Here is an 18,023-nt window from a genome sequence, read left to right as displayed (position 1 = left end):
GAGTCTAATAAAGTAGAACTCATAAAAGTAGAGAGTAGAATGATGGCTACCAGAGGATGGAAGGGTGAAAAGGGAGGATCTGTGAGTGCTGGAAGTTGCAGAGAGCTATAGCATGTGGGGGTGGAGAGAGGAAGTCAGGCTGCAGTGAGGACAAAAGTCTATATAAGCATGCCTGGTAACATTTCTAAAGTTATTTTAGAAGACAGGGACCAACCAAAAATTAGTAGAGACTTTCTTTCTTGTTCTAAGTGCACAATCACTCTTGTGAGTGTCATATGAGTACGTTTCTATTGCTTTCCTTAAACACACCCTGATTATTCCTGGTCTTTCAGTGGTCTCTAATGATCCTATAGGATCTACCCCTTGACTTTATTTCTATCCTTATTTTCTATGTTTCTCTGAATTTCTCACCACCACCAGGGGCCATGGATCTTCTTGTTGTTGGCTAAACATGGCAAGTGAGTGACAGGCTCAGAGCCTTTACCTTTCCTCTTCCCTCTGCTTAAAACACCTCAAGACACATGCACATGAATGTTCATTTCAGCATGATTCACAATAGCAAAGACATGGAATCAACCTAAATACCTATCAGTGACAGAATGGATAAAGAAAATGTGGTACATATACACCATGAAATACTATGCAGCCATATAAAGAAGGAAAGCATGTCCTTTGAGGGAACATGAATGGAGCTGAGGCTATGATCCTTAGCAAACTAATGCAGGAACAGAAAACCAGATACCTCGTGTTCTCACTTATAAGTGGGAGTTAAGTGATGAGAACACATGGACACTTTGAGGGCAACAACAGATGCTAAGGTCTACATGGGGATGGAGGGTGGGAGAAGTTAGAGGAGCAGAAAACATAACTATTGGGTGTTGGGCTTAATACCTGGGTGATGAAATGATCTCTATGAAAAACCCCCATGACATGAGTTTACCTATGTAAAAACCTTCACATGTACCCCCGAACCTAAAAGGAAGTTAAATAAAAAATCTCTGCCTAGATGTTTAGTGTCTAACCCCTTTTTCATTCATGTGTATGATAGAATTTTACCCTCTAAATCAAGTTCATCTAACCAGCCAGTACAGAATGGATTTCCTTATGATTTTCTATCCCCTCACCCTGCTTTTATTTTTATTCACTATAGTTATTGATACCTGATTTTATCTTATGTGTTTATTAGTTTACTGCTTTTAGTTATCTCTAGAATATAACCTGGATGAAGGTGGAGTCTTTGATTTACCATAACAAGCATAGAATAATGGCTGTCACATAACCAATATTGAATAAATATTTTTGAATGCATGAATGAAAGAAAGATGCATTTAACATTTGAAGTTATGCTCTACTTGAAAACAATATTTTTAGAAGTCCACTGCATATCACATCCCAAATAAATTACTATTGTATTAAAAGTTAAATATACCAAAAAAATCCTCAAGCTCATTTACTGAAAAATGTAAAGATAAATGACCCCAAAATACGTGAGGACTTTCTAATCCCAAAAGCACTAAACTGAATCATTAGCACTAATGTATTAAACAAAATGTTTTACAAATACCAAAGGCACACAAATACCAAAAAAAAAAAAAAAAAAAAAAAAAAAAAAAACCTGTAGTATACGCTGTGTGCAAATGGTAACTAATCTCAACATAGGGACAAGATGGCTGACTAGAAACAGCTGTGGGCAGAATCTCCCACATAGAAGAAGTGAAATGGTGAGTGAATCCTGCACTGGCAACCAAGGTATCCATGTTGCGTCACTGGGCCTGACTAGGGAGTTGTTATGACTCATGGAGAGCAAGGAAAAGTATGGTGGTGTGACAGCCCACCCAGGAACCACATGGGACAAGGGGAGCTCCCACTCCTAACCAAGGGAGGCGGTGAGTGATCATGCTACCCTGCCTGGGAAACCAGCTTTTTCCATGGATCTGTGCAACCCATGGTTCAGGAGATCCCCCTCATGAGCCCAGGCCACCAGGGCCTTGGATCCCAAGACACCTCAAGGCACATGCACATGAATGTTCATTACAGCATGATTCACAATAGCAAAGACATGGAATCAACCTAAATGCCCATCAATGACAGATTGGAGGAAAGAAGAACAAAACCTCAAAGAATTATGCAATTATGTAAAAAGACTGAACTTTTAACTGATTGGTGTACCTGAAAGAGACAGGGAGAATGAAACCAAGCTGGAAAACATACCTCAGGATATCAACCAGGAGAACTTTCCCAAACTATCAAGAGAGGCCAAGATTGAAATTCAGGAAATTCAGAGAACCCCAGTAAGATATTTCATGAGAAGATCAACCCTGGGAACATAATCATCAGATTCTTTAAGGTTGACATGAAGGAGAAAATGTTAAGGGCAGCCAGAGAGAAAGTCCAGGTCACCTATAAAGGGAAGCCCATCAGAACAAGAGCACACCTCTCAGTGGAAACTCTATAACCCAGAAGAGATTGGGGGTCAGTATTCAACATTCTTAAAGAAAAGAATTTCCAACCTGGAATTTTATATCTGACCAAACCAAGCTTCATAAGTGAGGGAGAAATAAAATCCTTTTCAGACAAGCAAATGCTGAGGGAATTTGTCACCACTAGGCCTGCCTTGCAAGAGCTCATGAAGAAAGCACTAAATATGGAAAGGAAAAACAAGCCTGCAAAATGGCAAGCTAACATCATGATGACAGGATCAAATTCACACAATATTAACCCTAAATGTAAATGGACTAAATGCTGCAATTAAAAGACACAGAATGGCAAGCTGAATGAAATCAAGACCCATTGGTGTGCTGTATTCAAGAGGCCCATCTCATGTGCAAAGACACACATAGGCTCAAAATAAAGGGATGGAGGAAAATTTGCTAAGCAAGTAAAACCAGAAAAAGCAGGGGTTGCAATCCTAGTTTCTGACAAAACAGATTTTAAACCAAAAATATCATAAAGGACAAAGAAGGGCCTCACATAATGGTAAAGGATTAATTCAACAAGAAGAGCTAAATATCCTAAATGTATATGCACTCAATACAGAAGCACCCAGATTTATAAAACAAGTTCTTGGAGACCTACAAAAAGACTTAGACTCTGACACAATAATATTGGGAGACTTTAACACCCCACTGTCTATATTAGACAGATTATGAAGACAGAAAATGTAAAAGGATATTCAGGACTTGAACTACCTTGATCAAGTAGATCTGATACATATTTACAGGATTCTCCACCCCACAACAACGGAATATACATTATTCTAGATGCCACATGGAACTTACTCTAAAATTGATTACATAATTGGAATTAAAACACTCCTCAGCAAAAGCAAAAGTACTGAAATAATAACAAATAGTCTTTCACATCACATTGTAATCAAATTAGTCCTAAGTCTTTCACATCACATTGTAATCAAATTAGTCCTAAAGATTAAGAAACTTACTCAAAACCGCACAACTACATGAAACTTGAACAACCTGTTCCTGTATGACTCCTGGGTAAATAATAAAATTAAGGCAGAAATCAGGAAGTTTCTTCGAAACCAATGAGAACAAAGAGACAATGTACCAGAATCTCTGGGACACAGCTGAAGCAGTCTTAAGAAATAAATTTATGGCACTAAATGCCCACATCAAAAAGCTAGAAAGATCTCAAATCAACACCTTAACATCACAATTGGAGAACTAAGGAACCAAGAGCAAACAAACTGAAAATCTTGCAGAAGGCAAGAAATAACCAAGATCAGAGTGGAACTGAAGGAGATAGAGATGTGAAAAACCTTCAACAATTCAATGAATCCAGAGGCTTGTTTTTTTGAAAAAGTTAATAAAATAGAGAGACAACTAGCTATACTAATAAAGACAAAAAGAGAGAAGAATCAAATAGACGCAATAAAAAATGATAAGGGATATTACCACTGACCCCATAGAAATAAAAACAATCATCAGAGAATACTATAAATACCTCTATGCAAATAAACTAGAATATCTAGAAAAAAATGTATAAATTCCTGGATACAAACACCCTTCCAGGACTAAACCAGGAAGAAGTTGAATCCCTGAATAGATCAATAACAAGTTCTGAAATTGAGGCAGTAATAGCTTACCAACCAAAAAAATTTCAGGACGAGATGGATTTACAACTGAATTCTACCAGATGCACAAAGAGGAGCTGGCACCATTTATTCTGAGACTATCCCAAACAATCGAAAAGGAGAGACTTCTCCCTAACTCATTTTATGAGGCCAGCATCATCCTGATACCAAAACCTGGCAGAGATACAAGAACAACAACAAAAACCTCAGGCCAATGTCCCTGATGAACATCAATGCAAAAGTCCTCAATAAAATATTGACAAACTGAATTTAGCAATACAATGAAAAGCTTATCTACCACAATCGAGTCAGGTTCATCCCTGGGAGGCAAGGCTTATTCAACATAGGCAAATCAGTAAATGTAATTCATCACATAAACAATACAAAAGACAGAAACCACATGATTATCTCAATAGATACAGAAAAAAACCTTTAATAAAATTTCACATCCTTTCATGTTAAAAACTCTCAGTGAACTAGGTATTGATGGAACATATTTCAGTAAGAGCCATTTGTGACAAATCCACAGCCAATATCATACTGAATGGACAAAAGCTGGAAGCATTCCCCTTGAGAACCAGCACAAGAAAAAGTTGCCCTCTCTCACCACTCCTATTCAACATAGTATAAGAAGTTCTGGCCAGAAGAATCAGGCAGGATAAAGAAATAAAGGGTATTCAAATAGGAAGAGAGGAAGTCAAATTGTCTCTGCTGCAGATAGCATAATCCTATATCTAGAAAACCCCATCATTATATCTCAAAAGCTCCTTAAGCTGATAAGCAACTTCAGCAAAGTCTCAGGATACAAAATCAACATGCAAAAATCACAAGCATTCTTCTACACCAACAATAGATAAGCAGAGAGCCCCTGTAGTCCCAGCTACTTGGGAGTCTGAGGCAAGAGAATGGTGTGAACCTGGGAGGTGGAGCTTGCAGTGAGCCAACACTCCAGTCTGGGTGACAGAGAGAGACTCCATCTCAAGAAAAAACAAAAAACGAAAAACAAGAAGAGAGCCAAATCATGAATTAACTCCCATTCACAATTGCTACAAAGAGAATAAACTACCTAGGAATACAGCTAAGAAAGGATGTGAAGACCTCTTCAAGGAGAAGTACAAACCGCTGCTAAAGGAAATAAGAGAAGACACAAATGGAAAAACATTTTATGCTCATGGATAAGAAGAACCAATATTGTGAAAATGGCCATACTGCCCAAAGCAATTTATAGATTCAATGCTATTACCATTAAACTGCCATTGACGTTCTTCATAGCATTACAAAAAACTATTTTAAAATTCATATGGTACCAAAAAAGGGCCCGTATAGCCAAGACAATCCTAAACAAAAGGAAAAAGGCTGGAGGTGTCACACTACCTGACTTGAAACTATATGACATGGCTACAGTAACCAAAACAGCATGGTACTGGTACAAAAACAGTCACAGAGACCAATGGAACAGAATAGAGATCTCAGAAAAAAGCCCACACATCTACAACCATCTGATCTTCAACAAACCCAACAAAAACAAGCAATGGAAAAAGGATTTCCTATTTTATAAATGGTGTTGGGAAAACTGGTTAGCCATATGCAGAAAATTGAAACTGGACAGCTTCCTTACACCTTATGCAAAAATGTAAATGTAAAACCCAAAACTATAAACACCATGAAAGAAAATCTAGGCAATATCATTCAGGACATAGGCACAGGAAAAGATTCTATGACAAAAACAGCAAAAGCAATTGCAACAAAACCAAAAATTGACAATGGGATGTAATTAAACTAAAGAGCCTCTGCACAGCAAAAGAAACTATCATCATTGTGAACAGACAACCTACAGAATGGGAGAAAATTTTTGCAATCTATTCATCTGACAAGGTCTAATATCCAGAATCTACGAGGAACTTAAACAAGTTTACAAGAAAAAAACGACCCCATTCAAAAGTGGGCAAAGGACCTGAAAAGACACTTTTCAAAAGAAGACATCTATGTAGCCAACAAACATGAAAAAAAGCTCAACATCGCTAATCATTAGAGAAATGCAAATCAAAACCACAATGAGATACTATCTCATGCTAGTCAGAATGGTGATTATTAAAAAGTAAAGAAACAACAGATGCTGGTGAGGCTGTGGAGAAATAGGAACACTTTTTTTTTTTTTTTTTGAGACAGAGTATTGCTCTGTCACCCAGGCTGGAGTGCAGTGGGCACAATCTCGTCTCACTGCAAGCTCCGCCTCCCAGGTTCACACCATTCTCCTGCCTCAGCCTCCCAAGTAGCTGGGACTGTGGGCACACACCACCATGCCTGGCTAAATTTTTGTATTTTGAGTAGAGACGGGGTTTCACCATGTTAGCCAGGATGGTCTCGATCTCCTGATCTTGTGATCCACCCACTTCAGCCTCCCAAAGTGCTGGGATTACAGACATGAACCACCGTGCCCAGACTTGAAATAGGAACACTTTTACACTGTTGGTGGGAATGTAAATTAGTTCAACTATCGTGGACAACAATGTGGTGATTTCTCAAAGACCTAGAACCAGAAGTACCATTTGACCCATCAATCCTATTACTGGGTAGATACCCAAAGGAATATAAATCACTCTATTACAAAGATACATGCAAGCATATATTCATTGCAGCACTACTCACAATAGCAAAGACATGGAATCAATACAGATGCTCATCTATGATAGATTAGATAAAGAAAACATGGTACATATACAACATGGATTACTATGCAGCCATACAATGGAATATCATGTCCTTTGCAGCGACATGGATGGAGCTGAAAGCCATTATCCTCAGCAAACTATTGCAGGAACAGAAAACCAAACACCACATATTCTCACTTATAAGTGGGAGCTGAACAATGAGAACACATGCACACAGGGAGGGGAACAACACACACTGGGGCACCTCAGAGGGTTGTGGGGAGCAACAGAATCAGGATAAATAGCTAATGCATGAGGGACTTGATACATAGATGATGGGTTGATAGGTGCAGCAAACCACCATGGCACACTTTTACCTATGCAACAAACCTGCACGTCCTGCACGTATATTCCAGAACTTAAAATAAAATTTAATGACTGAGGCAGGAGAATGGTGTAAACCCGGGAGGCAGAGCTTGCAGTGAGCTGAGATCCGGCCACTGCACTCTAGCCTGGGCGACAGAGTGAGACTCCGTCCAAAAAAAAAAAAAAAAATTTAATTAAATAGAAAAAAATCCTTAATATACACACATGAAATATATATATATGCACATATACATGTGGAAATAGAAAAACGTGCATGAGATTTAACATATTTCACAAAACAACAGTTAAATAAACACATCAAAAGTCATATAAACATTAGTAATCAAAAAGGCAAATTAAACAATAATGTACCTATCAAATTGACTAAGATGGAAAAGTGCATAGAATTCAGTTCTGCTACATGTAAAGTTTAATGCTGGTGATGTAACACAAGTTGAAAACATTTTTGGACAGGGAGTTTGGTTGTTGGATATTAAGAAACTTGAAAAACTTTATATCTTCTTGCAAATCACTTTAGCAAAAAACACACGTAGAGAGTGCTGTCTGGGAAAGGTGGTCGGGGAGAGTACGGAAATGTTGGTCAAAGAGTTAAAAGCTGCAGTTATGTAGGATAAATAAGTCTAGAGATCTAACGTATAGCATGATGACTATCGCTACTAATATTGTATTGTATACTGGGAAGTAGCCAAGAGAGTAGGTTTCAGGTGCTCTTAGCACATGTAGACACACACACACACACACAAAATAAAGATGGACATGTTTATTTTCTTGACTGTAGTAATAAGTAGTAAAAATTTCACTATGTATATGAAAATATGTGGTATATCTTAAATATATACAATAAAAAGAGAATCCTTTGTAAATAAGCTATTAAAAATGTCAAACTAATTATCGCCTAGAAATTTGAACACAACTTAAAAAATCACTATGAGGATTATAATTGTGGTATAATGAATTTGATAGGCTATCAATGTCTAGTCACATACAGACGCTTAACCCATTTTAAATAGAATAGATTTAATGCACAAAAGTGGTTACAGGGTGGCAAAAAGGGCTGGAGGGAAGGCTGATGCAGCAAGGAGCCAAGCGTTATCACCCAAGGACCAGGAGTTGTCACCAGTGGTGCCGCATATGCTCCTCAGTGCTGAGGTGGTGGGGACTGCACGCCCAGGGCTGCTTGTGTGACCTTCCCAGGCTGATATGCGGCAGCTCAGATGCTTGCATCCCCACAAATGTGGCTGAAACTGACTGTAAGCCCACAACTCCCTCATGACCCCTGCTGCCTGCAGTTGCTGCTGCTGCCACCACAGATTATCACCAGAAGCAGGAAATAAGACACAATTGCCTTCTTTCTCCTGCTCTCCAGCGCCCCCCGCCAGGGCCTGCACTCTCATAGCCTTACAGAAAACCAGATAGCACAGGAGTCAGGACTAGCTCTCTGCAGGCTGAAGCCCTAGAAGTCAGCGGAGGCACCAGCCCTAAAGCGTGGGCCCAATAGACAGAAGATAGACACCATCTGGACAAAGGTTTTCATGAAAAGACCTCCATGACATGGTAACATGATCAACATCATTCTAGAACACGCGCACAGAAAACCCTTCAGAAATACTTGTCTGCAAGATCCAAGAGGGTGGAGTTGCTTCCACCTAGTTCCCCATTTTATTCCAACTGTCTGCTACATGCGGTACACTTCATAAATATTTATAGTTTGAAGTCAAGATATGAATTTTAAAGTTTTGTTTCTATCTGGACTATTACATTACGGTTGATTTTTAAATTTTATTTGTACCAGCCTGTGATTTTCGATTTTCTAGTCATGTCAATATTTAAAATAAAAACAAACTTTAAAATTAAATGCATCACTGAAGTGACGTAGCTTGCAGGTGAGTGACAGAAGAAAGAACATAACAAGCTAATGAAGAGTGATAGCAATGAAGATGTGTTTTCACACGTCTGGGACGCCAGACAGATGAGGGAACACTGTGACGGCAATTTTAGTATGGAGCTCATTACTGATGAGTGATAATGTCTTTAACACATCAGTTGAACTCTGAGTTTCAAAGCCTATATTTGTGAAAGATTGGAACACAAATAGCAATATTTTACAAAAATTTCTTGAAGTTTAAAGGAGGAGACACATACACATAAAAATATTGTGTCAAACATAAAAGGCCATATACAACTAACTCATACATCACAGGTAAAAATTCATTAGTAATGGCTAAATTTGAGATTACTGTTAATATTTGTTGAGATTTTCAGTTTGACAATAAAAGAAGATTAAGTAACAACAACAACAACAACAACAAAACAGCTGGGCACAGTGGTGTGTGTCTGTAGAACCAACTATTCAGGAGACTGAGGTGGAGGGGGATCACTTGAGGCCAGGAGTTCGAGGTCTTCGTGCACTGTGCACTGTGATCACACCTGTAAAAAAAACTACTGCACTACAGCCTGGGCAACATAGTAAGATTCTATCGTTAAAAAAAAAAAAAAAAAAGAGAAGAAAACCAGAAAAGGGCAACAGAGGTATCTATTAGCTTTTTTAGCTCCTTTATTTGCATTCTTCTTCAAAATCCCAGAGAGGATTTATTAACAGAAAACTTTTGTCTACGCCCCTAATGGACACAGTGAAACCGGGGATGATGTCACTCTTCTATTTCTGTGCACATGTAAGCCAGCCACACACCATGAGCCCATCTAAATGAGGGTCAAGACATCATCTGACGGTGAGTTCCACCAGACGGGTAGACAGTATTGCAGGAGCAAAAGGTGGTCGCGGTTCTTGACTTATTCTGCTTTTGAAACACTTCTATTAGTTCTTGACTGTATTTCCTCATTTTCCTCTATCATCTATTTTTATGGAGAAAAGTCAATCTGTTTTCTTTTTCTTTTGAGTCTCATTTTATATATCACTTGTTTACTGCAACATATTAGTAAACGGGTTTTTGATTTCCAAGTATTTATGGAAAAAAGTAATATATATTCTTCCTCTGTTATTGAATATATTTGTTTTAGTGAGATGAAAATTTTGCAGAGGAAAAATAACTAATTTTTCTTTGAATGGAAATTATGTCTTAGAGTTAGAGAACACTAGCAACGAATGTTTCTATCATATTTATGTTTCCCTGGTGAAACCGACAGTGAGTTATCTAAAACCCAAATTTTAGACTATGGAAGCAGGACTGTGTCCCCAAGAGAACTGAGGTTCAGTGACATGCTCTGGGTCCCACAGCTGGACCGGCGGGCTTACTGCATCAGGCTGGCTGTGTGATGTTAGATAGATACCCCAAAACTTGAATTTTTAAATCTGTAAATGACGAGATAAGATTATATACCTCATAGGATCTTGAGGAAAATTAAATGTGGTAAACTGGCATTTAGAACAATTGCTAAGATACTGTAAGCTTCAGATACATGCTCAATATTGCTCTACCACCTCCATTAATTATTCCCTGCATTAAACATGCATTGTGCTGTTTGGAAACTCCAGCAATGTGATCAAGAAAAATAAAAGAAAGAAAAAGTCCAATTGTGCTGCATGTTGCCGCCACAGTGTTCCCTCATCTGTCTAGTGTCCCGGGTCAGCTGTTCAGCATGGCTTCATGACAGGGACTCCCATTTACAAAAGTGCCGCAGAGATTTGCCCAGCATCCACCTCCCCTTCCACACTGCCCTCTTGTGCTCCCTCCATTCACTTAGCAAACAGCTGCCCAGTCTCCTTGTGTCCCAGTCACTGCGCTGCTCCTTACTTCACTCTGACCACAAATACACACTAGGTCAGCAGGTACACGGTTTATCAGACTGTTTATAAATTTTGCACAGGTCTTAAGTTCCATTTGCCAGTGAGGGTAGGATTATAAGGGAATGTTCTAATTTTAAATGCAGTATGTCCCAGGTTTCACGAGTATTTAAATTAAGACATCAAATTTGTTTGCAGTGTTGTCTACTGCATCAGCACCCCAAAACTTGAAAATGTTGATAAGTTAATTAGAATTGTTAAAAGAATGTAAAATGTATTTGAAACTTGGAAATTCTTCCTGAAATATGACCGTGTGATAACCACTGCTAAAGTCTTCCCAGAAAAAGTTGCCTATGTTTTCTTCTTATTGATAAATACTAAAATTTAACATATGTCAGAAATTGGAAACTTGCAAAGTTTTAATCTTCTTAAGAGAAAATGTAAGAGTTATCAATGATTCTCTTCAGAAAGGTTAAATGTGTTTTGCTTCTATTAGCCTTGTTGATGTAGTTCATAGCTATTCGAATCTGAAGTTGTACTTTAAATCATGTTTATATGTTTGTTTTTCCTGAATAGACTGACTGTGACCTCCTCAAGCTTAAGCAAATTTAGTTTGTCTTTGGTTCCTGCACTAGCTAACACAGTCAGGCTGTGAGTAGCGATAGAGGAGGGAATTGAATTGAAGTGAGAGACGTCTTAGTGTTTTATTTTCTTCTCTGCCTCTCAGTTTCCATGAAAAAAATTCACTGTAGCAGGCATTAAAGCAGATATTTGCAAAAACAACAAAAGCCTTGCCTGGTAAATGGCAGGGAATTTCTGAAACCTAGTTATGCCCGCCTGAGATTTAATTCGAATGACAGGAGCTTTAAGGAGTTAAGCTTGGAGAAGTATGCGCTAGTCACAAAGTAAGTGGATTCTCCATAAATCTCTGCTTAACAAAGATGAAAATAAGAAACATATCTTAAATTAATACATACATTTCTATTGGTAAATATGCATATAAAATGTATTCTTATATTTGTAAATCTGCACATATATATACATATATAAATGCATATCTATGAATTTATCTAAAATAAGTGTAAACTGTATACATACAAGTTGTCTAGGACTGCAGAAATTATCAAATCCAAATTCTTACATGTCTGAATAGATGACAACATCAGCAAACTGAAGTAATGAAACTCATAAGATAATTATAGTAATAGAGTCTGCAGAATAATTTGTGTACATATCAACTCTTTGACAGTGTATGTATTTATTCATGTGTAACTGGTAATATTCTAAGCACTTTCATTGCTTTTCTGCATTTAAACTTCATCAACCCTGAGGTCAAACTTTTTCTTACTGTCTATTTTTACGTGCAGTGAACAGAGGAATAGCTGGTGGAGGGGAAGCTAGGACCACCCCGCAGTCCAGCCGCTGACTCTGGGCTCCTTGCCTCATGCGTCTCTGGTTTCTGAGGAGTCTGGTGTGCAGGAGGACCCTGCCCTGCTCATGGGGATGTGTGGAGTTTTGCTCCACGAAGCCATAAGAGCCTCACAGCATTGTCCAATACTGTGGGTAGAAGGGTGCAAATGCTTGGTATGGATTTTCCACAAATGATATTTTAGTCACTTTCTAAATCATTCCTGTACAGAATACACCTCTGAGAGTTTTTGAGATTCCAGATGGATCCTTAAACCAGAGAATGTAATTCACTTTAGACTTCTCTAAAAAAGTCTAAAAACAGGGGGACCAACTTCTCCTTTGTTTTCAATAATTCACTATTCGTGTCTGCATAGGGCAGTGACGCTACCAATTTCCAGGACTTGTTTACAACAGACACTGTCATCAGGAAGTCTCATGACTCAGAACTGTGGCAACTTCAGTACAAATCACCATTTTGATCCACAGTTGTGAATTCTTAATTCCTGGTAAATTTGTTGAATTACAGATAATTTATAACCCTCAAATCTACAGGCCCATGGACCTTTCTTTGGTTAGAACACACACACACACACACACACACACACACACACACACACACACACACAATTTGTTTCAAGGGTCGAATTACTTTAACCCCAAGCTTTCCTTGGTGACCTAGGTGAAACCTCATGGCCAACACCACCTGGATGGCCAACCACACTGGATGGTCGGATTTCATCCTGATGGGACTCTTCAGACGATCCAAACACCCAGCTCTACTGTGTGTGGTCATTTTTGTGGTTTTCCTGATGGCATTGTCTGGAAATGCTGTCCTGATCCTGCTGATACACTCTGACTCCCACCTCCACACCCCCATGTACTTTTTCATCAGTCAATTGTCTCTCATGGACATGGTGTACATTTCTGTCACTGTGCCCAAGATGCTCCTGGACCAGGTCATGGGTGTGAATAAGATCTCAGCCCCCGAGTGTGGGATGCAGATGTTCCTCTATGTGACACTAGCAGGTTCGGAATTTTTCCTTCTAGCCGCCATGGCCTATGACCGCTACGTGGCCATCTGCCATCCTCTCCGTTACCCTGTCCTCATGACCCATAGGGTGTGTCTCTTCCTGGCATCGGGCTGCTGGTTCCTGGGCTCAGTGGATGGCTTCATGCTCACTCCCATCACCATGACCTTCCCGTTCTGCAGATCCCGGGAGATTCATCATTTCTTCTGTGAAGTCCCTGCTGTATTGAAACTCTCCTGCTCGGACACCTCCCTCTATGAGACCCTCATGTACCTATGCTGTGTCCTCATGCTCCTCATCCCTGTGACGGTCATTTCAAGCTCCTATTTACTCATCCTCCTCACCATCCACAGGATGAACTCAGCAGAGGGCCGGAGAAAGGCCTTTGCCACCTGCTCCTCCCACCTGACTGTGGTGGTCCTCTTCTATGGGGCTGCCATCTACACCTACATGCTCCCCAGCTCCTACCACACCCCTGAGAAGGACATGATGGTATCTGTCTTCTACACCATCCTCACTCCAGTGCTGAACCCTTTAATCTATAGTCTTAGGAATAAGGATGTCATGGGGGCTCTGAAGAAAATGTTAACAGTGGGACCTGCCTTTCAAAAAACTATGGAGTAGACCATTTTGAGAGTAATTTACTCCTCCTTCTCTTGCTCATCAGATGTGAGAATGTTACACCAGTGTTTTTTCCCAGACTCCAAGACTGCCATGGTGTTCGATCTCATTTTCACACCTCTTTCAGAAACCGCTTCCCTGTACTAGAAAGTTTTTCAATTTACACTCCATCTCACTTCAAAATGCATTATTCACTCATATTATATCGGTGTTACAGTTACTGAAGTTCATAACTGCTTTCTAATTCTATAGGAGATTTTCATATTCTGTAAATATATAATGATACCACTTAGAGGATAAATGGAATAAGATATAAAATTGAGAGAGAAGGAGAAATAAGTAAGAAAAAGGTTCATAGTATATATATATATAGACGTTCTTCCTACTACTTTTATTTATGTTAGTTTTCTGGAAAATTGAAATAAATTTTAAATAAATAATTAAAATATGTCCCCTCCCTCCCACCTTTTCTGAGCAGTACACATGATATAATATCTTAGAAAACTTGCCCTGATTTAATGTAGCTATTCACTGCTGAGACTGTCCAGCCTTTTGTCCACCCTTATTGGAGACTGTCCTGGCCCACATGGTTGGTTCCTGAAAGATTAAGGTCTGTTATTGAGGATTAACAGTCTCCACAAAGTGGTAGGTTTTGAATCCAGAATTCCATAATAGACTGTGGAAAACATATTAACCTGGAGTGAAAAGAAGCTTTAGGGAAAATTTCCAGCACAAAGTGACATCTGAGCTAAGTTTTGAAGTATGTAATTTATTAGACAAATAAGAGGTAGAGTATCAAATATTCAATTGTTCATTTATCCAGTGAATATTTGTTATGCTATATTAAATCTAAAATATTCACTAAATAAAATTCAAATATGAATACTATACACTGTTTTCCCCAAGGAATTTGAACTAGTAATTATGTGTGCAAATAGGTGCTATAAAGTGTATGATATGCTTTGATGCACATATGGAAAGGATATAGCTCATTTTGATACCTCACTTCTTCCTGTACTGTGCACATTGAATCAAGCAGAAGATGCTGAGAGCAGCCCTGGGAGCTCAGTGTTAGATGGTGACTAGCTGTTACCCTCAGATAACTACACATGGCTAGCAAAGGGGGAGGGACTTTGTCAGGGATGTGATGATGCCAGGGAAATAGCACAGTAAGAGCAAAGGTCAGACAATTGACCAAGCAGGAGTGGTAAATATTCTAATCATGTCTTCTTTCCTGTTTTATTTTGTAGAATAATTCCTTGCTTTCTGTGACCCAGATTTTCACAAACAGTAGAAAATGATCGGTCTTCCATTTTAGAAATATTACTTTGGTGAAAATAGATTGGAGAAATGCAAACCTGGTGACAAGGAGACCAGACGAGTGAGGATGGTGAATGGCATGGTGTTGATCTAAGTGGAATGACGTGTACCTTATCACCAGGAGAGACTTATGGAGAGGAAATGTTTGGGGTATGCAGGGATGTGAGGCTTTGTCAAACCAGTTGGATTATAATTGCAGACCTGGTTGCAGGTGTATCATTTTCCAATTGGCTGTGTCCAACTTGTGAAGAATCAAGTGGCTTCAAATTTACAGATTCTGCTTTCCTCTTGACAATATGATCCTAAACATGTAAAACTTAAAATCTCCACAAAAACTGTGTTAGAACAAATGAAAGACTTCACGTGAAGTCACAGAAATCAAAATCAACATACATCAGTAATTTCTATATGCACTAACAACTAACTACCTGAAAAAGAAATTTAAAGATAATTTTATTTATTTATAACAGTGTCAAATCAAACAAACAAAAACTTTGGAATAAATTTAACCAAAAGGGTTAAATATCTACACTGAAAAGCATAAAATATTGATGTAGGAAACTAAAGAAGACACCAATAAATGAAAAGCTATCCCATATTCATAGATTGGAAGAATTAACATTGTTAAAATTTTCATATTACCCAAAGGGGTCTACACATTTAATGCATTCCTGTCAAATTTCAATGTCATTTTTCACAGAACTAGAGATAAAATGATTTATATGAACAGTAAGAATAAAAGTGGAGCATTACACAACCTTTTTCTAAATATATTACAAAGCTATGACACTCAAAATAGCATGGTACAGGCATTGTAAAAGCCACATTGACCTGTGGAACAGGATTTAGAGCCCAGAAATAAACCCACACATTTACAGTCAATTTTTGACAAATGTGCCAAAAACACACCTGAGGAAAGGACTGTCCCTTCAATAAATGATACTGGAAAAATTGGATATCCACATGCAAAAGAACAAAATTGAACCCTTTTCTCATACCATATATAAAAATCAATTCAAAATGAATTAAACTTGGATATAAGACCTGAAACTGTAAAGCTACTAGAAGAAAATATAGGGAAAAGCTCCATGACATTGATTTGGGCAATATTTTTCTGGATATAAACTCAAACTCCCATGGAACAAAAGCACAAATAAACAAATGAGATTATGCAAAACTGAAAAGGTTCTGCACAGTAAACAATCAATAGAGTGAAGAGACAACCCACAGAATCAGATAAAGTATTTGCAAACTATCTGATAAGAGATTAATAGAAAAAATATATCAGGACCTCAAAAAACTCAATAGTAAGAAAATAACACAATTTAAAAATGGGCATAAGACCTGAATAGACATTCATGGAAAGAAGACAGACAGATGGTCAACAGGCATATGAAAAATAATGCTTATTATTACTAATCATCAGGGAAACACAAAACAAAACCACAATGAGATATCACTTCACTCTTGTTAGAATGGCTATTATCAAAAACACAAAAGATAACAAGGGTTGATGGGGACATGGAGGCAACTTCCCTCCCGCCCACCTCCAACTTTGAGGGTACAGTGGGCTGAACTGAAGAATGCATGAGCTAGGGGAGGCAGAGGACACTGGGTCCTGACTCCCCATTCTCCAGGCAGACTCCTTGACCTGACACAGGCAGAGCAGGTGAGGCCACGAAGCTTTACCTTGATTGAGAGCTTTAGCTGTGAGTAGGATCTAGGCATGTTAGTAATGACTGATTCTGGACTGAATGTGCTGGGAGGTCATTTGAAAGTCTAGGAAGGTTGAAAAAACCTCATGGCTTGAATAGGCATTTGAATGAAACCTCAAAGTTCTTTTCTGCTTGTAACTTGAAGACATTTGCTCTTTGGAAATAGCATACACATATACAGACCATCTCTATGGTAAACAGACATGACAAAGCTGTGTGCTCTGTATACTTTCTTTTCTTCTTTATTTGATTGATTTATTCTTTCCTGCACACCTATAATTATATTTCTCTTGACACCTTGCTGCATATCAACTTCTTGAGTTATACTCCTTGTCAATAGTTGAAAAATTTTTGTCTTTCAGCTTCCAACAAATTTGCTGATGAGTCAGTTACTGCTCAGATTTTTAAAAAATCGGTTTTATATAACTGGTTCTTTCTATCTGGGGACTTCAAAATGTTAACTTGCATTTACTCTGAAAATAATTCATGTACACATTTTAACTTACTGTTACAATTGCTAACTGTTGTGAATGTGTAATTTCTATAAATGTTTATCTATTGGGTTGAATATCAGAGTATTAATTTAAAAGTGGTACTTTTAACATATATAACTAGGAGTGGAATAGCAGGGTAATATAATAATTCTATACTTTGTTTTTTGAAAAGCTGTCAAACTGTTTTCAACTATGACTGAACCATTTTGCATTTCCACCAGCAATGCATGAGGCTTAATTTCTCCATCTTCTCACCAACACTTATTACTGCTTAATGAGTAAGAGGTTTTACAACGTGGGATCATGGAAATGTTTTGGAACTAGAGGTTGTTGTTGCCCAATATTGTGAACGTATCAGATTCCATTGAATTGTTCACTTTAAAATGGTTACTTTTTGGCCGGGCGCGGTGGCTCAAGCCTGTAATCCCAGCACTTTGGGAGGCCGAGACGGGCAGATCACGAGGTCAGGAGATCGAGACCATCCTGGCTAACACGGTGAAACCCCGTCTCTACTAAAAATACAAAAAACTAGCCGGGCGAGGTGGCGGCGCCTGTAGTCCCAGCT

The 18,023-nt window shown here is 38.5% G+C and overlaps 2 protein-coding genes across 2 annotated transcripts in view; both read left to right on the top strand.

Moving 5' to 3' along the window:
- The window catches only part of LOC111545272 (translation initiation factor IF-2-like), a 156,276-nt gene that overhangs the window by 122,434 nt on the left and 15,819 nt on the right, over positions 1–18,023 (top strand). The window lies entirely within an intron of this gene.
- LOC111545186 (olfactory receptor 2T4) lies at positions 12,970–13,932 on the top strand. Its single transcript, XM_023216092.2, has one exon. The coding sequence runs from the start codon at positions 12,970–12,972 to the stop codon at positions 13,930–13,932; it is 963 nt and encodes a 320-aa protein (XP_023071860.2).

This window comes from Piliocolobus tephrosceles, chromosome 1 (genome assembly GCF_002776525.5).
Source record: "Piliocolobus tephrosceles isolate RC106 chromosome 1, ASM277652v3, whole genome shotgun sequence".
NCBI lineage: Eukaryota > Metazoa > Chordata > Mammalia > Primates > Cercopithecidae > Piliocolobus > Piliocolobus tephrosceles.
The sequence above is the reverse complement of the archived record's forward strand: the minus strand, read 5'-3'. Positions and strand labels throughout refer to the sequence as shown.